This window comes from Grus americana, chromosome 15, assembly GCF_028858705.1.
Source record: "Grus americana isolate bGruAme1 chromosome 15, bGruAme1.mat, whole genome shotgun sequence".
Taxonomy (NCBI): Eukaryota; Metazoa; Chordata; class Aves; order Gruiformes; family Gruidae; genus Grus; species Grus americana.
In genome coordinates this window covers 13723485-13746817 of record NC_072866.1, presented here as the reverse complement: position 1 = coordinate 13746817, position 23333 = coordinate 13723485, and the positions used below count along the sequence as shown (strand labels likewise).

At 39.9% G+C, this 23333-nt stretch overlaps 3 protein-coding genes across 7 annotated transcripts in view; 1 reads left to right on the top strand and 2 right to left on the bottom strand.

The window, feature by feature from the left end:
• The window catches only part of C15H7orf50 (chromosome 15 C7orf50 homolog), a 129588-nt gene extending 112895 nt beyond the window's left edge, over window positions 1-16693 (bottom strand). Inside the window, exons 1-2 of one of the 2 annotated variants that reach the window (XM_054842410.1) lie at window positions 16532-16693; window positions 15422-15561 (exon numbers count right to left, since the gene is read on the bottom strand). In XM_054842410.1, the coding sequence (XP_054698385.1) occupies window positions 15422-15544 (123 nt within the window). In that variant the 5' untranslated portion in view covers window positions 15545-15561; window positions 16532-16693. Of the gene's footprint in view, window positions 1-15421; window positions 15562-16531 lie in introns of those variants that run through there. The other variant, XM_054842411.1, reaches the window with a different exon arrangement.
• Window positions 7-4082, top strand: GPER1 (G protein-coupled estrogen receptor 1). The gene is given in 1 exon segment (XM_054842403.1): window positions 7-4082. A coding segment is annotated over 1 exon segment (1122 nt). The 5' UTR covers window positions 7-243; the 3' UTR covers window positions 1366-4082.
• A 2664-nt stretch (window positions 16694-19357) lies between the features above and the next one.
• ZFAND2A (zinc finger AN1-type containing 2A) lies at window positions 19358-22651 on the bottom strand. Of its 4 annotated transcripts, XM_054843627.1 has the most exons (6): window positions 22497-22650; window positions 21751-21845; window positions 21007-21138; window positions 20654-20805; window positions 20016-20105; window positions 19358-19598 (listed from the first exon to the last, which is right to left on the bottom strand). In XM_054843627.1, the coding sequence occupies exons 1-6, from the start codon at window positions 22549-22551 to the stop codon at window positions 19589-19591; spliced, it is 534 nt and encodes a 177-aa protein (XP_054699602.1). In that variant the 5' UTR covers window positions 22552-22650; the 3' UTR covers window positions 19358-19588. The 4 variants fall into 4 exon arrangements, with proteins under 4 accessions (XP_054699602.1, XP_054699600.1, XP_054699603.1 ...); XM_054843625.1 differs by lacking the exon at window positions 19358-19598 and having other exon boundaries at window positions 19614-20105; window positions 22497-22651; XM_054843628.1 differs by lacking the exons at window positions 19358-19598; window positions 20016-20105 and adding an exon at window positions 20118-20241 and having other exon boundaries at window positions 22497-22651.
• Window positions 22652-23333: the final 682 nt, after the last annotated feature.

The window sequence follows — 23333 nt, the reverse complement described above, 5'->3', positions numbered from 1 at the left end:
AAAAAAAAAAAAAAAAAAAAAAGAAAAGAAATTTACTGTTTGTACTGTTAGATTTCAGTTAATTTTAAGTCTAATTAATTTGGCTTCTAAAGAATTTTAATTTCCTATACAGAAGTGTACATCTTTTTCCATTCCAAGCAAAATGCTTACTATGAACTTAGCTGAAAACAACCAAAAATCTGATTTTTTTGGCATTACCACCAAACTCTGAGTACTAGTATCTTTTCTGCAGATATTTTAACCATGGAAACTTATTCTGCCTCAATATCACCTGTTATTTGTAACAGCACAACTTTTAACCTAAACGGATCACATTTGTGTAATGAAAGCATATCTTCCAGATTAGCTGATAAATCAGAACACCAACAATATGTTATTGGTCTTTTCTTATCATGTCTTTACACAATATTTCTCTTTCCTATTGGTTTTGTAGGAAACATTCTGATACTGGTTGTCAACATAAGCTTTCGTGAAAAAATGACTATTCCAGACCTTTACTTCATAAATCTTGCAGTAGCTGATCTCATTTTAGTTGCTGATTCTCTCATTGAGGTTTTTAATCTTGATGAAAAGTATTATGATATCACCATTATTTGTACCTTTATGTCTTTGTTCCTTCAGATCAACATGTATAGCAGCATTTTCTTTCTGACATGGATGAGTTTTGACAGATACATAGCACTGGCAAAAGTAATGAGGTCCAACTTATTTCGCACTATGCAACACGCTAGATTAAGCTGTGGTCTCATATGGATGGCATCTATTTCTGCAGCACTAGTTCCATTTACAGCTGTGCATTTACAACACACCGGAGAGGTCTATTTTTGTTTTGCAGATGTAAAAGAAATCCAGTGGCTAGAAATAACCTTGGGGTTTATTATCCCCTTTGTGATCATTGGTCTTTGTTACTCATTAATTGTTCGAGTTCTTATAAAAGCACACAAGCATAGGAGTCTCCGTCTGCGGCGACAAAAGGCTCTTCGAATGATTTTTGTTGTTGTCTTGGTTTTCTTTATCTGCTGGCTACCTGAAAACGTCTTCATTAGTGTTCAACTTCTTCAAAAGAAAAGCGAGCCTGTGTCTTCAAGCAGCCCATCATTCAGACACGATTATCCTTTAACAGGACATATTGTGAACCTAGCAGCTTTTTCTAATAGCTGTTTGAACCCCTTAATTTACAGTTTTCTAGGGGAAACCTTCAGAGACAAACTGCGACTGTATATTGAACAGAAAACAAAAATGTCCACGATACATCGCTTTTGTCAGGCTGCCTTGACGTCTGTCATTCCTGACAGTAATGAGCAATCAGAAGTCTGATTTAGTAGTGGTTGTGTAAAACATATGACTGTGAAGTTGTGCAAATAGTGAACAAAACGCTTGCTACTAACAGAAAAAAGTGCGTTTGTGTGTTTATATATATAGTATTGCTCTACTGAGTATGGAAGGTTTATATTCAAAATGTTTTTATGACAAGACTTTAATGTAGAAGAATATGTTTTAGTCAGATTTATATTTAATTATGAACAGGATTATTAAAAGCTGAGCACTGAAGGAGCTTTATTTTGTATTATACATCCATGAATGACAATATAGAAGAAAATTTTATCAAGTTAGGAAGACTCTAGATGTAACCTGATTATCAGAGACGCTACTTTGCTGGTGTATATAAGGTACTTCCACTGAAATAATGAAGCTGTCATAAGAGTGGGGAAAAATCATTACAATGTATTGATGTGGAGATGCAGAAAACATTGATTTTTTTTCATCCAAATATGTTAAGTAAATGACTTTGCTTAGAAGAACTACATAGTACTATCATCACTGTATTCTAGCATGTCTTCCACGATTAACTTTTTTTTAATCTTAATATCATCTAGCACAGTGGTGAGTTTTTGTCACTGTTTACATCAGCACTTCATCAAAACTGAAATCATCTGTAACTATATTGTTCATCTCAAACAACTTCACAGAAGCAAAATGTAAGGCTTCATTCTGCCTTTTAAGGATTCCCCAAGACAATCTTTCCCAGGACAGACATAATCGGTCCTTTTGTCAAAAATACCAGTACACGCGTACATACATTCATGTCTGCCTTCAGATTTAAGTGCAAGTTGCATGAGATGTCTTTACGATTAGCTGGCCTATTTTGATTGCCAGAACAAAATGCTGTGGCTTTAAAAAAAGTCACATTCTGCAAAAGAGTATAAAAATCACTTATGAAACCAGAAGCTTCAGTTTTTAGAAAGGAAGAGCTTAGGTAATGAGGAGTGTGATGAGGTATTATCAGATCTGCACTTTGTGCACAGTCTTCCCCACCTCCAGAAACCACTGGCCTTTCAAGATGTTAAGATGCATGTTGGTTGCGTTGTTCATTTGAAGATTAATTATACTAAGAAAACAAATGTTAGCACCAGGTACTTGAAAACAATGGTTTTAAATCTGATGGATGCTTAGTACAGGTTACTGCTGAACTTGTATAGAGGAAGCTATAAAGTTCCTAGAGATTAGTGTGCGAGATCATTAAAACATCACTTGCTGCATCGCTGAAGTGAACAAACTAATTTCACCTCTGTGCTCACTGACTTAAGAACCAGAACTCCGCAGAATAAGATGCTCTGTCCTATTTTCAAATGTCATATATGAACTAATTAGCACATGAACAGATTTTAAAGGATTTTTTCAAAAAGTAGACACTTAAAACAATGACTAAAGTTACTAAGCAATAAAGAAAGCAGTGAAAACAATGATTCCAGTCATATTTCTCATGAAATATTTAGAGTTTCCTAGTGGAAGCTTTGGCCACAAAAGACTTGACCTATAAACAGAAAGGCCACAAGGCGATGGCTGAATTTGAAATAGATATTTAGATATTCCCGCAACTGAAACAGGAATTACAGGGTGGAGTTTGTGACAACTGCTGATTATTTGCAAGTGACTGCTAATCACAGTCTAAGGAAAAATGTCATTTAGTCACATCTTCCCTGTAGAACACCAAATAATACATCTTCTCTCAAGAAACATGCAAGCATTGCCATGGCTTCTCTGCATAGAACGAGTTGCTAAACAACACTTAGCTAGCAAGAAATCTCACACTATTGTGCTACATCATGCATAGCCCTTTTCCCTCATTAGTTTCACCTTTGGAATTAGCCACAATTACTCATATCCTATTGACTGCCAATGTACATTAATCACACCTTGAAAGACAGCTATGTCAGACAACACAGAACTGAAGAATGGATAATTCTCTTGGCAATGCAATTCTGTGAATTAAGACACTACTTCTGAGATTACAGATATATTAGGTTTGTGTGATCTTGATGCTTGTCATGAATAAATAACTAACTAGGGGTTACAGGAATGCACTTTTCCAATTGTAGTTGTTGCTTATTTTGTTTTTATAGGCGTAAACTCCTTTCCCCCCCTCCTCCCTTCCAACATAGGAATCTGGGTTTTGATCAAGGCTATGGTAGAAGCCCTTTCATCACCACTGTAGATTACAAATCCAGAAAATGTCTTTGCTCAGAAGCTTCTTAAAATAAATAGACAGTAATAGCAAATGCCTACTCATACATACTATGAAATAGTTTGTTTCTGCATGATTGTATTCAGTGATGTCCTGATACCACAGTGAAATCTAGGAAAGATCAGATTACTACAGTACGAAGAAAACAGTATTTACTCAACCTGAAACAACCTATTGCATATTTAAAACCAAATTACAAATCTAAGCTAACTGATGAGATTCCTACTGTTAATATTTTGGTACAGGCTTATGAACTGTGCCTGAAATTACTAAATTTAAACATACCACTAACTTTTTATTTCAAGTACTCTCCTAGGTGAAAAAATAACACACTTCTTCCAAAAACCTTTTTTTTAACAGCAAGTATGTACAAAGTAATCTTTACAGAAGTGCCATACAACTTTTATGTATTTTTATATATATACACATAACATGCTTTCTGCAGCCTATCATCCTGCAATAACTCATTACCATGGCTTATCCATGAACCAAAGACGACCTGTGTTTTATGTAGTTTTCTTTAAAATTGAAGTGCATGATCATCCGAAAACAAAACTTTTTCTGGAGTGTAGGGGAAAGGAGTAATGAGAGTAATAATTTTGATACAACTTTTTACTTAACTTTTCTCTCTGGTCTCTCACAAATTGTTTAATTTAAGGAAAGGATTCCATACGCCTTTCTAAAATGCTGGACTGATGACAACTATGAGATTCAAAAACCTGTTTATCACAGATGCTTACAATCTTTGCTATAATAGTCTCTATCAAGTCTCCAGACAAGAAAAGTCTAGTATTAGGAAAAGCAAACAGAAAAACAGAAAAATAATAAAAAATACAAAAATACCTGAAAGAATACGTCAAAGAATACCTGAAACCATTAACTGCTTTTGAAAATAATACCTTAACACAAAGTGTCTTGAATGCACAGAGTATTATTGAATATCTAGAAACAAAATAAATCCAAATAGCACAAACTAGCACCAGTCTGAACCTGGTAAGAGTGAAAGCAACAGTCTTCCCTCAACTGTGTAAAAGGATATGAGAAAAAAAAAAATTATCTGAGACCATTTTAACATGTTAAGCATAACCTTGCATCCTTTTAACAGTTTTAGGAGATACACTAAATACCGACTGTGCAGACACAACACATCCACATCTAGAAAAAGCAAAGTCAGTCAGTCTAAAGATAAAGCTTGATTAATTTATGAAAAGCATTACATGATGTGAGGGCATGTGACAAGGAATTTGAATCAACGAGTCAGGCGATCCCAGATTCTGTGCAAGACTTTGACATAATACGGGCAAGATGTAAGAAAAGTAGCCCCTCCCTTCCCCTTTTGGCTCCATAGAAAGTCAGAACGCTAGCATTTAGAGTAGTCAATCCACCAATTCCAGAAGACAACATGCACTATAAAATAAATTTTAAAAAAAGCAAAAGTCAGAATTCTTAAAACATTATTTTCTTCCATATCGTTTCTATCAAATGAAAGAGATACAGGTTCATCTTATATTCCTCCAATGTAATCTGACATTTATATTATTAATTGAAAATGGCTTATCTGGCATAGAAAATCCATTCTACTAAACTTGCAAATAGGCAAGCTTTAAAAGAAAAAAATTGAGCACAAAGTTTTAACAAGAAAATGCTTTTAAAATTTCAGACCAAGTACCTGTGTTTTAAACAAAATTCTTTGGCTGTACAGTGCAGGCTCTAATCTTTTTTCCAGCCATCAAGTTATATTAGAAGCTAACTGAATTTTTTTCCCGTGTAAGGATTTTGCTGTATTCTCTCAGCTGTTTATTGAAATTGCAAATGGGAAAAGGTTGTCTGGACAATTTTAAATGGTTAGGATTGTCACATAAAAAAAAGTGTTAGAGTGGTTTATTGTAAGTAAGTTCAAGTTCTACCCCAGTTATCATTTAATTCCATTTGAACTTGTTTCTGTATAAGTAGGAAAAACAAGTGAGTGTATGAGGAAGGCAGGTTTGAATTTTAATAGCTATTCATGAAGGTGAGCCAATGAATTAATATGATTTTGACTGAAAACAACAAAGATAAGGGTTTGATTTTAATTTAAGGGTCAGTATCCTCCCCTTCCCCTCCAAAAGTCTTACCTTACCCATTCAGACCATCAGACAAATATTTAAAACTTTCATCACAGAAAAGCATAGGGCCACATTCATTGTTTAATTCAATTGATTTAATTTTATTTTTGCAATAGAAGTTTATGCTTACATTACCAATTACATCTGCAGCAGCCCATCGGTACACAGCTAGACCTAGCCTCGTTCAGAAACTGTTTACATTGAGAAATTATTATTATTTTTACATTCTGTTTAATAAATATGTCACCAACAAACCATTTCCACCATTTCCATTGCACTTTATCTTTTTTATGTTAAGTCTGCAACAACAGCTGATAGGGAACAAGTCATATTTAAGATGTGCATATAGACCATCTTTTCTGTACACTCTTAAGCCCTGCTGCCAGGGAGGTACATGTGATACACGCCCTGCGCTGTTTTAGAGACACACGCTGGATTTGAAAATCTGAACACCCTCCATTCATATTTATAATTTAGGTGTCCTGTCTTCAACAGTATCGTCCAAACTATTTATTCCACATTGACATACACCAAACTTTTAGCCCTTGGTTTTTGGCTTCCTTCTAGACTTCTATTCCATCATATGGCAGCATGACACAGCCAGGAGCTGAGAATAAACAGCTGCATACTGAGCCAGCCACCCAAGACGACAACAAAAAAGCAATGCCTTCTCAGGACTTCAGACAGGGCAGGATCAGCTCATTACTTTCAACTCAGTCTCTTACTTCAGTTATTTTACATATGTCCAGTTAATTCCACTACAAAATCTAAAGATGATTGTCTGAGTCTCACAATGTAACCTGTGTGTTTAGAATGGCTTTTGAAGTTGTTCAACCCCGCTGATAAAACCACATTCAGGTTTCCAACCTATTTTCTCAAATTGTTCAAACAGTCTGCTACAGGACTATATACAGAAGTTTTTAAGTTCTAAATTAACAAACTACTGAACCATTCATTAGCAAAAAGTAAAACCTAACTTTTAAAATATACCTACTCTAAATAAATATTTAATGCAGCAGGATAAGTCTTTTCAAAGCAGCAACTTTGCTTACAAGTCCCAACTCACTTGACCTGCACGCAAAATCACTGAAAAGGCTTAAAACCTTTTCAAATTGCATGGAATGTGTTTTCTGGAGGGACTTCAGAAAAACTGTGAAAAAGACATATTGGAGAAACAGGAAAAATATTGGAATATCGTTAAATTATCCTTAGAAATTGGACTTAAGGCTGTTTTTACAGAAAGAGCTCAGTAGTAGAAATGCCTAGTAGTGGAGATTTGTTTTCTGCTCAGCAGCAGAAACATTTCCTTTCCTGGGCATTCTCTCAATAGAAACAGAAATATAAAGGCAAATGAGATTTTCTTCCTTTCATTCTCCCTCCATTCAGAGCTACGAAAGAGAAATAGGCTTTACCTGACTATAGAAACCTTTTAACTCTTGTGTTCCAGTACTTAGTTATGAGTGAAGTGCACACAGCAAATTGAGAAACCAAGGAAAGGGCTCACTTAAACAATGTGATGATATTCCAAACACCCGTCTGAGGACTGAGTAACAAGACAGGTAGAGAATACAGATAGACAGTGATGCCTGTGGGAACTTAATTTATAAACTAAATTTATAAACTTGCTTGGCATAAAGTCAGAAGAATTACTTCTCATATTGAAAGCTTAATACTCTTAGAATAGTGAGAAACATGACACGTTGTTTTACTCTGCTGTAAAGATGGCTGATGAGGCATGACACGGTTGAAGTGCAAACTTGCTGGCGGAGGTGCTGCTAAAGTTGACACCAGATCACACAGAACCTACCTCCGTGCTCAGCCCATAACAAGGATGAGGATCCATGGAAAACTGTCCCTGTCCCCGGCTAGATTTGTGCTGCTCTTGACTCTCACTGATACTGAGTGAGACCTTTTGGGTCTTGGCCTGAAGATTTTATTACAAGACATATAGGATCAGGACAGTCAGCCACTCTTATTCTAAGCCCAAACTAGACCATGACTTAATCTAGACAAACCTATGTAAAGAACATACCGTGTTTTAAATGAAGCATGGTAAACTTTTACCATGAAAACAAACAAAAAAACCCTCACAAGTTTATTAAAAATGCCTTTAGAAAATCATGGAGCTACAGACTTGGACATAAGAATAGCCATGAAAGATGGGACTTACATAATAAAATAGGAAAAACTTGTCTATTCCAAAGGTGACTAGAAAAAAAGAACCAGCAAATGAGGTACAAGAAAGCTCCAAAGTGTACTCTGAGTCCACAAAATCTATGACCGATTTCAATGAGCTGTGCATTACAGTTCAGTATAACAGTTCTGTAACCACCTAGTTATTTTACGAGTGGGTAAATATGAATAATTCCCATATATGATTCAGTACATAATGGAAAGGTAGGATAGAATGACAGTTACTAAAAGCACATATTTTCCCTGCATACATAAAATTTTCTATTCTCTTTTATATAATCTCTCTGCTCCTCTGTAAGTGATGCAGCTCTAAGTCTTCGATTCTCTCAACAGTTTTGACATGTTTCAAAGTGTAAGATGGTAGGAGCCGAGCTTTGTCTTCCCTTGTGTATATATGCTGTTTGCAAAAGCCTGGTTTACGGATGCAAATTATTAAGATAATGCTGAGAAATTTAATAAAACATTGGTTGATGATCTTCTGTTTGATATCCTACAGAACTCTTGTGAGATTCAATTAGAAATAGGTAAATGCATTCAAAGACAGAGTCTGGTTCTTTAAGCAAGAGGTTCCCCTGTCAACTACCTCCATGCTTGTACGCTCATTATTTCAGGCAGCTTCTAGAAGTCAAAAGATTAATTTTCTGTTCTAATTACCTGTCAGATGTAACAGACAAGCACTTTACAAGTATTTATTAATCTGTGTGGCTTTGATCTAATACCCAAGAGCCATTTTATCTACACTGTAATTTATTAATTAACATACATAAATATACACTAATCTTTCATGTGGTTCACAATATTGCATCTAAACACAAAAGGTATTTTGGAAGAGGAAACTTCTCGTGAAATAATTCTAGTTTTTCATTCATACTGCGGAAGCATCCTCCCCCTTTTATCCTTTTATCTGCTCCAAAATTTTAGGGGTTTTATTTTCTTTTTAAGTCTATTCCATCAACACACAATAATTTGTATTTTATAAAAATCCTTATACCAGACTTCCACGTTGTTTAAAAAAAGCAGTTGCATTCTGTCAAGGACAGGGAAAATAGCTGCTTTTTTGAATAAACATATTTTAAATATCCAAACCTGTCCCATTTTAGGTTTTTTTGAACAAATTAACATTAACAAAATATTACCAAGAGCCATAAAGAGGAAGTAACAAATCCACAAGAATCAGGCTTACGTTAATATGTTATATTGTACACCCTTCCAAGTTTCAAGCCCTGTCAAGAACAATTGCCTTTGGACGCCCACTTCTCTGCTCTTTATCCTATATCAGAATGTAGCAAACATTTATCCTTTCAAGCTTACAATCTAATTTCTTGCCAAGTGGAACGTGTTTTGTGAATTCAAACACGTAACGGGACTTTTTTTTAACTAAGGTCATACATATTTTGAGGTTTTGTGCCAAATTTTCTATATTCAGCAATTTGGGCCTTTTCCAGTAATTTTCATTTATGATGCGTCTCTCTATGATAAGTTAGAACCCATTAACATAAAACCAGAAAAAAGTCATAATTGACAAAGGACAGAAAACAGTGTTGTCACTGGACTGGAGCTGGGTGACACATAGTCAAGCAGACCTAGCCTCTGCTCAAAGACCGTTAACTCAACAAATTCAGCCTGCAAGTGGGAATCCCATGCTGAATTTCAATTTTGTGAAGTTATTTGCAGCTAAGTCATGAAAGTAAGGATTTATACTGGAAACCTAACAAGAACTGTCAAGGAAGGTCTCACCACTAAGTAAAGAACAGGAGCTGAGAGGAAACGTCAAGTATGTGCTCCAAGAAGAAAAGGAGGAATTTCCCCTCTTAATAGCCAAGAGGGGACGGTTGCGTTTCACCACCAAACTCCCCATCACTTAATACCCTGGCTATATTAATAAAAGTAAGGAATTCACTTTGAATGTACACAGATTAAGGCAAATACCCAGAATTAGCATGAAACTTTTGCTGGTTAATATGTAATGAAGAATGCACAATTCCTTTAAACAAAAGTAAGAAATACACCACATATTGTTTATACCAAACACAGTTGGGGACGTGAGCCTTTCGCCTGGGAAAACCATCTTCAAAGTAGCAACTGTTTTCCCAGCTGTGAATACTCTTTCCTGGGAAATCTGTTCCTACCATTACAAAAATAATTTTCAAAGGAATGTAAAATTATTCGGCCTAATCTATGCATATCCGTATTTCAGACACAATTTTGTACCTTCTTAGACATGTCCGTTTACAAAAGGCCTACTATTCTCTATAAACACTATATGGTGTCACAATCAAATTTACATCTTTTAAAAAATAAATCAATGTATGGTTAATTTAATAATTTAAAGCAACTCTATCAATATTCTGATGAAAAAGCGTTTCAAATGTTTCAGTCTCATAAGCAGCTGCCCTCAAAGTTTAGTTTTTTTTTTTTTAATTTTCTTCTTCCTAATTTGAGAAATATTGCATAGATAAGAAAGCAGACAAACCAAGTAAGATGTCACACAGTAAGTCATAAATGCCAAATGGGTTTATAGCTTCCTAACTTTTGCAACTCCTAGAAGCCCATCGTGCAGGGAGGCAATCAGAAGCCAATGGGCCAGCAAACTTGTCTCTTTGTGCGAGTAAGAAAAGATACAAATAAAATGAGAATAAACATTCAACTGAAAGGTAGCCCAAAGAAAAGAGAAATAGGCCCAACATTTCAATTACAGACTGACCAAACCCAGCAGCCTAACAAGAGCACACTAATATCCATACTGACATTTAACTTTGCCGTTTTGAGAAATAGCAGCTATCACCCCCCCTTTATCGCCAGAAAACTGCTAACTGCTGATGTATCCTTACATCAAGGCATGGGGGGAGATGGAGGGATGGGGGAAGATGAAAGATTGTGTCATCTTCTCTTCATAACATAGAAAAACTCTATTTGCATGTTAGAGATATTCTTTAAATGGTCCAAAAAAACCCCAGTACAAGACAAGATTTATTTTAGGAGGTTATGCTAAGTGAAATTAAGGGTTTGGAATTTATTTTCCTTTTTTCAATATTTAAGATCAATTTTCTACATATTTCTTAAAAAAAGAAAAATTAATAAACATGGATAACATTAATGCATACAACAGAGGATTAAGCTAACAAAGCAAAACTAAACAAATGCAGGAAGAGTTGATAGTGGAATTAAAATGCAAGCAGTTTCCAAAATATATTTTTAATATATGTAAGATAACAGCTAATATCAGTAGCCTGATAATCAGAAGAAAATCCAGCAACATCACACCAAGTTGTAACTTCATGGCAGTTTTTAGGATGGAAAAACACAAAACAAGTTATTTTGATGGTTACAAGATAAGCTTCCATTAATTAAAAAAATAAATTAAATGGAACAATAAAGGATTACTGAGTTTGTCTGCAAATCATCCACAACTCATTATTTCAACAACAGGCTTTGGTATGAATTAGTGGGTTGTCAAATAAATACACTTTCCGATGATAGCTTTACAGTATCTGCTTGATAGGTTTTGTAGCATGAATGTCTGGTTTGCATTCATTAAACATTCAAATTCCTACCCCAGTTACCTGATTACAAACAGCATTAGAGATCGTATCAAAGTAGCATTCCTAGCTATTCCACCAAGCTCATGCAAAAATGTTTATCTCCACAGTTTAAAACATAATTTTATAGGGTTTTGCACTGCTACAAGCAAACAAGGATTTTAAAGAATCATTTTTTGTGGTTTGCTTTGCTGTAGTACTAGCTTAATAACTCCTTATTGGGCTTTATGATAACCTTCAAAAAGCTGAACAGAAAAACCCTTTCCCTCCTAATTTTGCCATTTTCCATTTAGTAAACAGATCTTACTGTTTGGGCACCTGCACACTAGCCCTCTGATTAAAGAAACACCATGAGCTACTTGTTTATTTGCCATTGTTTGTACTGTCTGTATGGAATCTCAAAAATTAAATTCCTTTCCCACTGATTTTGCCTTTATCTAGGGAAAATGTTGATTCCTCCTCCTCCAACCATTTACAATGCTGAAGATAACAAGGAACATACAAGGAAACAGCCACTGACTGTGTAAGCACAGTTACCTAAAGTACCCTTCAATCATGAACAACGGATTTGATTTATAAAGATCAATTGCCTCAGTCATTGTAACTTTAAGGAAAGTTACAATGTTTGCTAGACTAAATTGGGAAGGAAGAGGAAATTAATACTGTTTTCTATGGGTTATGAATACTGAGTCTTGCCTAATAGATGTTCACCTCTGGAAGAATTCCTTAGTGTTCTGTAGAAAGCCTGCAGCCCTGAAAACAGCACTAGAGAAACAAGATCTACCTTTAAATTACAAGGTTAAAAGATCCTTTGATACAGTAAGGTCATTCTGGGTAGAAGTCAAATAGCCCTCATAAACAAAGCAACCACAACATGTTGTTCCCTACGTACAGTGGTGTAAGTGTCAGTACTGCTGTTTCAATAAGCTTTGCGGCATTAAGGCAGCTGAAATTTTGAAGGGTGAAGAAATCCATAAACAGAAGCAAGACACGGGTAATTGCAGACAAGCACTTCCAATGCTTCTGTTATTTCAAGATGATACGTCAACAATATTGTAAATATTTTTTTTTCAGAGAGCTGAAACAAAATTAATTTGTCTCAGCTTTTATTTAAGAAGCCGGTATTTAACTTCAGGCCAGCAGTCTAGATGGCACATTTTAAATCTCTCTGCTTTATGCCTATGTTATGTGACAATTCAAAAGAATAATCTCCAACTACAGGAAGGTTTAACACATGAGTATGTTAGTAAACTACAAAATCATTAAAAAACAAGTAAAACTAATCTCCAAGCATTTAAAAAAATAAATCAATGTTTAAAATGTGGGGTTTATTGCTAGGTAGCTAAACAAAACAGTAACATTATGAAAATCTGTCACAAAAACACACAAGGCTGGATTAAATTTTAAAACTTGTGTTGCTCAGCTCCACTAGAGATGTGTCATTTAAAGCTGTGTGGTTCTACGATCATTCATGAAAACATTGATATTGGTCTTGAATTGCTCATTGCTATTTAATGTAAACAGAAGAAATTGAGTAGATGAAAATCAATAAAACATCAAGATTACTCTGAAAGGTCAAGTTGTTCTAAGGAAAAATGCTTTAGTCTTAGGCTGGTAAGAATTTTTGAAACAAATTTCATGAAGGAATGATCAATGTACACGAAATCCAGTCACTTAAGACACATTTCAGCTCGCCTGCCTGCAGTTCTATAACAAAATCAATTAGAAATTTACATTTTCCACTTTGGAAACTAAAATTGCTGTACTAGAATAAGAAAAAAGTAAATCACAGGAAAGTAAAGTGACTTAATGAACTAGTGAAACCTCTCTCCCACCAAAAGCAACGTATATTATATGAATATAGCTATTATATAGCTATCTTTTGAGCTTCTTTCCATCACACAAGACTCCTTAGGAGAGACTGACTTTAAGAATGCCAAAAAAAAAAAAAGTTTACTTTCATTCAGTTACTGCATTAAAAGTCAATCAAAGCCCATCAGAATCTAGTTGTCATGCTTCAGGAATTTCTGTAGATCTATCAAAGTTCCAGCTTATTTTAAAATAACAGAAATAAAACTAAAGAAAGTAAGGCTGCAGAATAAACACTCTCAGCAGTTGCCTTAATTTTTGTTCCAAATTTCTTCTTTGGAACCATCCAAAGTGAACACATCACTCTGCAGCCTCACAGTTCCTCCTGATCTTCGTGTACACACAAAGCAGTTTTACCTTATTTTCTACTACATTTTCCATGCTGACAAGGTCTGATGAACAAAAGCATTTTAAAGCATAACTGCCCCTGTGACTTAACCAAGTATTTCACACAAAGGCAGGAGTACACATGCTGAGTAACAACCATAAACTGGTAAACAGCTAACTTTCATCAACCATTTCTGAAGTAAAACTGTTTAAGATCTGCCTAACATTTTTCATTCTCAACAGCCATTTCAAACAAAAAATGTGGTCTACTAACTTACACTTTCCTACTATCAACAGTTTCAGTTTATAAAGCTGATGCCAAAAAATGGTTTGTCATAGACCTTATATGGTGTTCCCTAAAACTAACACTATATACATGTTTCAGCCATCCACTGACACCAACTTTTATAATTCTAACAACTGTTGTGCCTAGTGGTGTTCCATAATAGTACTAAGGATTTTTCTTTCTATTTAATATTTGCTCTTTTTTTCACAGTCCTACAGTCTGCAAGGGCAACAAAAATTAATTTGGGGGCTCTAAGAGCTTATCATTTAATATCAGATGGTCCAAAAAGGCCCCACTTGTTGGAGGTTTGAAGCCCCCTTGAGCTGTTTTCCACTTTTACATGAAACTATATAGATCGTCACAGGCAATCAGATTTTAATTTTGACATTTCAATTTCACACTGTTGATCCTGGAAAATTATTTTCACTCAAATTGAATTATAGTACTGTTAATCTAAAGTCTATAACACACACCCTACAAAGGAAAGGAGAAACATTCCCTCTTATTAAGCTATAAGTACCACATTTTCTATTTTTGCTTTAATATAGACAAAGATGCAATCTTTCCCTCCATAGGAACATTTCTGCTGGGTTCAAAACTGCAAGAATTACAGACCTTTGAATAGCTACTGCCAATAAGTTGACTTTTCTTATATTATGCTTCGCAAACTCTAAATGTAATAGCTAGAGACACTTACGCATCCAAAAGCTCTCAAAAATATTCTTGCCAATGAGCTTAACTAAAGTCTAATAACAAGAAATACTACTTTTTAGTTATACGATCTCCATTTAGTTATATGATCTCTCCATCTCAAAAAATGAGGTAATGAGCAGCTTTCACGTTGATTTTGTTAGGCCAAGAAATGTAAGCAAGTTTTTAAGACCATGGCTTAACATCACCTCAAGAATTCCTGAGGAAAAAAACTTTGCCTTTCCTTATCTACTTCTCAACAATGTCAAACCACTTTGTATTTCTTTAATCCAAGTTCTCCAGTAACCACTCAGAACAGCAGAATTGAGTCACCCTGTTTATGTATCATTTCCATCACAAAAAACTTACAGCTCTAAGTTGCCACTTAAATAACATCTCAATATTGCTAATTTCATTCTCATAAAATTAATTCATAAAATGTTCAGTAATACAAAGAGACTGCTGACACCTTCTGGTCACTTGACATTCTGTCCAAAAATCAAGAGGATTTCCAAGAAAGCATCTTTCATGTTTTTCCAACCGCTCAGGATCACATGAAGACTTAAGCTACGCCTATATTGCCATATGACAGTTGCTTAAAGCCATTTGGTTTGCCTTTCACCCACATTCTCTCACCCATTCTCTGTCTTTCACAGAGGCATCCAAAACAAACAAGATCATGTACTCTGCTACAATGGTATCCAGCGTTGGCTTAGTTTATTGTTTGCTTTTAACTTTCACTCTAGATATATCACGACCAAGTAATCATTGCAACTGAATTGAACAGTACATTCAGATTCAATCCTGAATCTCTAAACCCATCACATCATAGTTAACGATATATCCACATTTTATTGAATTAAAGAGTCAAAACTGGAGAACCTACCTGCAGATTTTGTTTCTTTTTCTTTGGTTCTGTTTCCGATTCCAGCTCTCCCTTTTGGGCCACACATTGCTTTAGCTTTTTTCTTTTTTCTGCCTTCTTTTTTTCCACATTTATTTTTGGCATTCTAAACTAGAAGTATTCTGTAATAGAAATGTAACATCTGTAATAGAATTATGTCTCACGAGTTTTATCTTTCCTTTTAACCCGACATAAGGGCAAAGGCAAACAGCAGTTGCAGAAAACCTGGTTTTGAAACCAGGTCTAGTTGTAACTGCGTATTATTTCTCTGAGAGAAAATCTGATTTAAGTGGTTTTCAACAGCTGCCCCAACACAGTCACTTTATGTGTAACAGCACAAAACCAACAGTTGACTCAATCACAAATATTTAGCTTGAAACACACTCTGAAAGATAAAACAACCCACAAACCCAGTTTGGCAGGCACCCACACAACGGATGGGCAGGAACCCCCGTGCCGCCTGACAGAGCAGCAGGGACCCAAGTCCCCAACAGGGCCACCACAACAGCACCTCAGGTAGCGACACTCCTGTCAGGCCAGGCCAGGCCAGGCCAGGCCTAGACCTGGGCCAGGCAGGCACCCATCGCCTCAGCTGGCGGGCAGCGCTCAGGAAGCACCAACTCCCTGCCTTCCCGACACAAGAGCCCTGGGTTTGCTTCTCCTTTTACTGAGGAGCGAGTTAAGACTTCGTGACGATAAAGGGTTTTTTTTAATTTTTGAGTACTACGTTCTCAAGAGCAGCAACCAGAGCATCTTTCACGGAACAGACAACATTACTGTCCTGCCTCCAGCACTACCCACCGGCTCCTCCGCAGCACATGCCCGGCATCGAGCTCCCACCCTCTGCGGGGGTCGGGGACAGGCGGCTGGGGGACGAGAGAGGGAAGCTGCACCGGCGGGGAAAGGAAAGCAACTCCCTCAGCCGCCGCGCCTCGGGCCGGGCCGGGCCGGGCCGCCCCGACCCTCCCGCAGCCTCCAGCCGGGCCCGGCGGGGCAGGGAGATCCCCACGGTCCCCACCGCCCCCGCCAGGCACCACCAGGGCCCCCACGGGTGGGGACACAGAGCACGCGACCTCCCCTCACCGCACGCACCTCTCAGACCCGTCTCCTCCGCACATTTAACTGAGCCCCACGCTGGCGCCGCAGCCCGCCCCCTCGCTCTCACTGGCTACAAGGAGAAAATGGAGGCCTCTGGTTGGCCCTGGGCACGCCAATCTTCCGGACGGCCAATAGGAAGCCACGCTCGGACTTAAAGCGCCCACCTGGAACACGCGTGCTGAGGAGTGCTCGGCCGGCTTTTGGAGGCGCGCTTGACGTCACCTTTCCGCGCCGAGATCCGTCATAGAAGACGCCCCTGCCTCCTGCGTAGGGGTGGGACAAGACCCGTGGCCCCGCCCCTCGTTGCCAAGGAGATCCCCGCCAGGCTCGGGCTGCCCCCCTCGGGCCTGACTGGGATCCACCCGTGACAGGGACCCTCCATGTTTGACCAGGATCCACCCGCGGCGTGACAGGAACACGCCAGGGCCTGGCAGCACCCACCCCCGCGCTGCCCGTGAGCGACCCCCGGTGGAAGGCCAGCCCCGGTGCTGCTGGCCACAGCAGGCTCGCGTGTGGCCCTGTGGGCGCCGTGCCGGCCGCTAGCGCAGCGAGATGGCTCTCCGGAGAACGGTGGTGAGTCCTCGTAGCCAGCGGATCCCGAAGGCTCCGTGTCGGAGACAGCGTTAGCTGCTGTGCTGATCGGCTCTGAGGGAACGCGCCGGGAGGAGGCGGGTGCTGCGGTTTGAGCAGACGGGAAAACATCTCCTAGGACAAGGTTTCCAGGGAAGAATTGTTTGCTATGTTTTCATTTTCTATGAATACCACGTGCACAAACATTTCCATTTCCCCTTGGTAATTTAAGGGCAAGAATATTTACTACAAACATAGATGGAGCATTTTTTTCATGACAACCTGAAACAGCTTTTTTTTGCTTTGATCCCTGGAGCAGCTGAGATGCTGGCTGTGGTAGCAGATGCTAATGCTAACGACTCCCTGCACCATTATACACACCAATGGGAAGAGGTAATCCTTCACACCTCTGCTTCCTTCTCCTGTCCAAAGCAGGGTCACACCTTCTGCTGTTCCTCTCCTTCTACCTCCTCCCCACACCACAGGGTGCAGTCCTGTCCCCCACCCATCACTGCTGGGCTGAGCCTCTCGACTCTGATCCACATCCTCACAGCATGTCAGCCCCTGCTGCTCTCCACTGGAACCCCCTTCCTGTACCACCAGTAGGGTACACAGCATCATTTGGGAACACATGGCCAGTTATATATCATACAGAAAGATTACAAAAATCCTGGTGCTGTAGCAACATGCTCAGACTGAGTCACAGTGTTAGAGCACACAGAATAATCAGTAGGTGGTGGCATCTAAAATTAGAGTTGTAATTTAAGCTTTTGTTCTAATGTGAATAGGGAAAGCATGTTTTCTATGTTTAGGCTTCCTAAAATAATGATTGGTTTATTACATATCCTATTGTGACATCCTGTGGTTAAACACAGTATTACAGATACCCTCACATCACAATTTTGACCACACAATTGCATAAAATTGGACTATATGGAATTAGCAGTAGTAACTCATATCTATATTACATATTCAGTTTGGCCAACCACAGCCTTCCATATAGCTTTGATCTTCCCCAAAAACTTCTGCTGGATGATAAATCCTATTGAGCCAAAACATGAACATGGGATAGCACAGATATTTTCTTCTGCAGTGGCCAAAAATTACATTATCTCTGCCCTTTCTGATGAGAGGCCTACAACTCAACATGTTGATTGTTTACATGCTATCCCTGTGAAGGGCCATAAATCCATGTTTCCTCTTTAGGCAGGATTTGTATTCTAAGGATTAAGCTTCTTCAAAGAGAAACAAGAGGCACACAACAGTCTTTGCACAACTACAAGGCTGTATAAAGCACATGCATTAACTGCATTTACACTCACATCTTACAGCATTATCAAAGATTATTTTTCCCCAGGTCAAGGAACTCTCTGCTATGCAAACTGCTCATCCTCCCACCTCAGCAGAACAGCATCGGGCACTCATCGCTGCAGGGACTGCAATTACCCTTCAGTTAGTCCTAAGCCAACACTCCAGCCCACCAGCACCAGCGCGCAGAGGAATGGCTCCAATGACACATGAAATTGAGGTCTTGACCTTCTGACATTATCAGTAAGCCTTGGCATTTTTCTCACAATTAGCTGTGTGAGAGGTCTACTTAGATCCCAGCTGGGGAATTAGCATTGTTCATTAACAGCACATTTCCATTTCATCAGCCTACAATATTTCAGGCCTCAAGCTAAGCAGCTGGATATTCATGCAGTTTTAAAGAGCCAAGATAGCTGGTCAAGATAATAGATGGAGCATGTCTGTTATGTCTTCACTTGTTTAAGCTTTCCAGGAAGACAGCAAGAGTAGCCTCCCTAGACAAAGATATATTTTTGCCTCATTCACATTATACAAGACACAAACAGTTAATGCTACTTTCTCTGGCTTCCTTTCCCCCTCCCAACTGCAAAAAATACCCATGCAAATCTAGCTTTCTATAAGGGACAATAAATTAAAGAATTATACTGTGCATGCCTCTGAGCCTTCAATGAATTGCTTAGGGTGGGTCTAGAAAAACTAGGTATGGCTTTATAAATCAAGTACTTCCAATGACATTTGGAAACCAAGAGGCAGCTTATATAAAACTTGCTACACATTGATATATGTTGTTTATCAAGCAGAATGCTGCCTTGTGTGCCAGTTCACTTCCTGAAAGATTAAGACCTACAACAGTAGCTTGTATTTCAGACTTTCATCTTAGGAGACTCATAGCTCAGACTTACCATGACCTAAGCAAAGCTGGCTGTTTCATACTAATTTTAGTCTTTTTCCTACCACCATTCTTCCCCAGTTTTCTCCACCACGTATTTTTCATAGTATTACAGTTCTTATTCCAAATACAGGAACAAATAAAGTTGGCTGGAAAAGGGTGACACTTTATTGAATGCATGAAACATTGTGATAGAAAAATAAGTTAACTGCATAGAAAATTTTCAAGACCTATAGACAAGATTAAAGTAGACAGAGATTTGATCCAGATGTGAAGAGCCTCTACTATCTGCATCTGAAAGACATAAGAAAGCACTGTTAAGAGTGACACAACTAAAGCTTTGGGTCACAAGGAGATACACCATGGCAGGGAAGGGCTTGGGCCATTTATTTTATTCAGGTGCCTGCTATACTTTCCTCAGCATTCTGAGGACTTGACCTCAACAAGCCTCACACTGAGCAGGTAGGAGACCAGCCTGCTGTTACAATTTGATGTCCTAATGCTTCTGTCTATATAGCTGTTTTAATCACTACAGTATGGAGAAGTAAAGATTTACTTGTGCTGTCGGAACCCCTCTGCCACATTCCCAACACCGATCAAACTACCAATTTCAGAGCAGCCAGTGGTATGACAGTGGCACTCCTACACCATGTTGACACAAGACTATTTTTAAACAAGCTTGTTTGTCTTTCCTCATTCTCCAGCTCATACCTGTTGTGCTGAAGACCCCCATTAGATGGCACTCCAATTGCTCCCGCTGACTTGAAGGCAGTTTGAGAGGCTCTCATCAGAGCTGCATATCTACAAAGAAATACAACCAGGCTCAGCACCTCTTATGCACACTGCCAGTAGTTTCACTCTTCCATCCAGTTTAATTATCCACATCTGTCACACATTCCTACAGTCCTATTCCACAGAACAAGGAAAGTGTATCTGCCTGCAAGAGACAGATTTCTATTAAAACTAAGTTTAAACTTTATTTGGCAAGGGATTGATTTTGTTCTTTGTTACTTCAAAGTGCTAAGAAAAACTTTACAATTGCAGTATTTAGATCCAGGCCCCAAAGGGCACTTGAGATGGCCAGCATCTGTTCACAGTTTGGAGGCAGAGTCATGCTATCAAGATAGGTAATCTTGGAAAAATTTTAGGAAGGCATTTAACAAGAAACTTTTATCTTAGCTCACAGACTTTCGGAAATTAGGCGCAAATACAAAGAGGAAGTAGTGGCTATTTTATTCAAGTGATCAGTAGCTTACAGAATTCCCTATTTGTCTGAGCTCCCCCCACACACCCCTGATACTAGCTCTGAAATTTCAGCTTGAGCTCAAGGTATCATAAACACAACTTACCCTGCCTTGGAGGTGGGGTGGCTGCTCCCTTTACAGTCATGATCCAGAGGATGCCGATGTTTTATGCAGAAGTTGCCACTGCACTGTTCACAAGTTACCTTCATCATTTCTTTCCTTTTGCAGCCTGGCTTTAAGCACTTGTTTGTGAAGATCTGAATAACAGAGGACATGAAGTTGGAAAGCTGATCCCAAAAAGTGAGCAAGCATTGCCAAGTAATGACCAAGCTGAAGTACAAATGCTCAAGTGCCCTTATAATTAAGATGAAACATAGCAAGCTTCCACGCATTCTGCGGAAGATCTGGCTTCACAAGCTTTAGGCAGGCAGTTTAGATTTCAACAGCACTTTCTTTACCTTCTGCTTTTGCTGTGCTGGATTGTATTTGCAGTCTTTATCCATGTGGGCTCCAACCACAATATCTGGTATTTCCCCCTTCTGTACGGGGACAGGCACATTACAGAGCGGGCACGCTGGAACCTGCACATTCTAAGAACATACAACACAGATTAGAAGTCTCAGTTATTTTTGTCCTTCCCCTTCTCTTACCTATAGCTGACATGTATTCACAAGTTGTTTATGTTCTACTCATTTACTAACACTGTTAAAGATACACTTCAAAGGTAACTGCAAATCATTATCCAAAATTAGTTGGATATGCTTTGCCAAATCAATTTGTAGCAATGTATTTGGTAAGCTGACTTCAACTATGCTTCCAGGCTTTCTGGAGTTACAGTCTTTGAACACTTCAACACCAGAGACCAAAGTTTGGCCCCACTTACTATTTTTCTGTAGTTTCATGTTTGCTGTCCTTCATCTTAACAGACTGGGGCTGCAGATAGTTTTGGGCCACAATACATTACTTAAAACATGAAGTACTCCTTGCTGGGAAGATGTGGTATAAGTGAAAGACGCTAGAATCTAGCAGTACTGACCTCTGAAGTGTTGTTTCTATATATTTGAAATTCAGCTGTGTCATTAACTTAAATCTTGTGGTTCTCCTATCCACTTTTACTGAAACCACAGGTCAAGTTTCAGAGCAGCATTTACACATGGCTTGCAGTCCTGGTGTGAACTGCTGACTCATGTATAGGAACTTACTTTCTTGTAGGCTGAGCTACACTTGTGGTCATCGTAACGGATGTGATCTTTACAGAAGACTTCCCCACATGCATCACATTTCAGAGGAAGGAAATCTGGGAGAAGAATAAAAAGAAAACCAGATTCTCATGGAGCAGAGCTAGCAGCTGTAAGAGTACTTGCTAAAGACTACAAAAATTCTAAAGCAAGTTTTTGTCTAGTGACAATCCAGTTACCTCAAGGGAAAGCATATCATTCTTCATGAATATTAGAAGCGCTAAGTTCTCCCCCTTTTTATGCACAGTGTCAGGCTAACACAAACCATAAGTATCTCAGGAGCTCCTTGAGCACAGAACCTTTGAGTGAGGCATTAGTCAAGCGCTAGGAGCTGAAGTACGAATCCAACACCCACTCAAAAGTACTACTGTTCTTTTAAAAACATCCCTCAACAGTTGAGCAACATACAAGAACAAAATGAACTGGGCTCAGCTATTACTCCCTACAAGACCTATCTAAGAGGGACCGCCAAAGCAGCGCTGGTACCTGCTACCGACCTGAGCACCCCCATACAGACCCGGCTTACCGAAGAGGCTCGGGGTACAGGATGTGACACACACACACACCACCCCCCAGGACACAAGCTACCCGTCCCTTACGATGCCGTCCGGACGGGAGCCAGCCCACCCCCCGGTCCCCGCTCACGGCTCCCTTCGGGCGGCACCGAGCCCTCAGCCGCGCCCCGAGGGGGAAACCCGGCCGCCGCTTACCCAGCTGCTTGCAGGAGCGCTCCGAGCAGTGCTCGCCCAGCCCCGGGAGCTCCATGCCGGCAGCACAACGACACCCGCGGAGCAGAGCGAGACGGGACACACCGCCGCCTTTATGCGCCTCCCGCTGACTCAGCCCAGCCCGCGCCCACGTGCTGAGTCACGCTCCCGCCCGCCCCGGCCACCGCGGATGACGTCACGGCGGGCCGAGCCAATGGCACCCCTCGCCCTCCGTCGCCGTCTGCTGAGCGTTCTAGGCGGACGGCCAATCTGAGGCCGGGGGGCGTGCTGAGTCATGCGCCGGGGGCGGGGCCGGGGAAGCGGCGCGGCGTGGCAGAGGCAGCGGCCCCGGGGTGGGCATGGGCGCGGTGATGGGCGCGGGAGGGAGGGCAGCAGGCACGGGGAAGGGCCTGGAGATGAGCTCAGGTGGGGCTGAGAGAGCGGGTGCTGATGAAGACAAGGCTCTCTCCAGCTTCCCCAGGGGATCGCGTCCAGGTGACGCAAGCCGTCCCGCTGCTGTACGGGCTCGTACGGGGGTGACAGCGCAGGGCTGTCCTGGCCGTGGGACGCGTGTCTCAGCTGCGGACAGGCGGCGCAGTGCCCCGGCGGGCCGCGCCGGGCTGGTTTGCTCCAGAGCACCCGGGGGTGCCTCAGCCCTTTGCCATTTCCATTTCATGTTGTCATCACGGCTGAGGCCGCTGCACCATCCCTCCGCGTTGTGACGCTTCACTCGTGTCACTTCCAAACTTTAAAATAAATCCAGAGAGCTCGGGGTGAGAGAATGGGTTTGGGTGGGCAAGCCTGGCCCGCAGCTGGTGTGAGAGAGTGCACGAGCCTCAG

Coding starts and splice junctions, on each gene's coding strand:
- ZFAND2A (XM_054843625.1), bottom strand. CDS start 22,551: ATGGAGCTCCCGGGGCTGGGCGAGCACTGCTCGGAGCGCTCCTGCAAG. Junction 21,846..22,496: donor GCGCTCCTGCAAGCAGCTGG/GTAAGCGGCGGC, acceptor TTCTTCTCCCAG/ATTTCCTTCCTCTGAAATGT. Junction 20,806..21,006: donor CAGCACAGCAAAAGCAGAAG/GTAAAGAAAGTG, acceptor TCTGTTATTCAG/ATCTTCACAAACAAGTGCTT.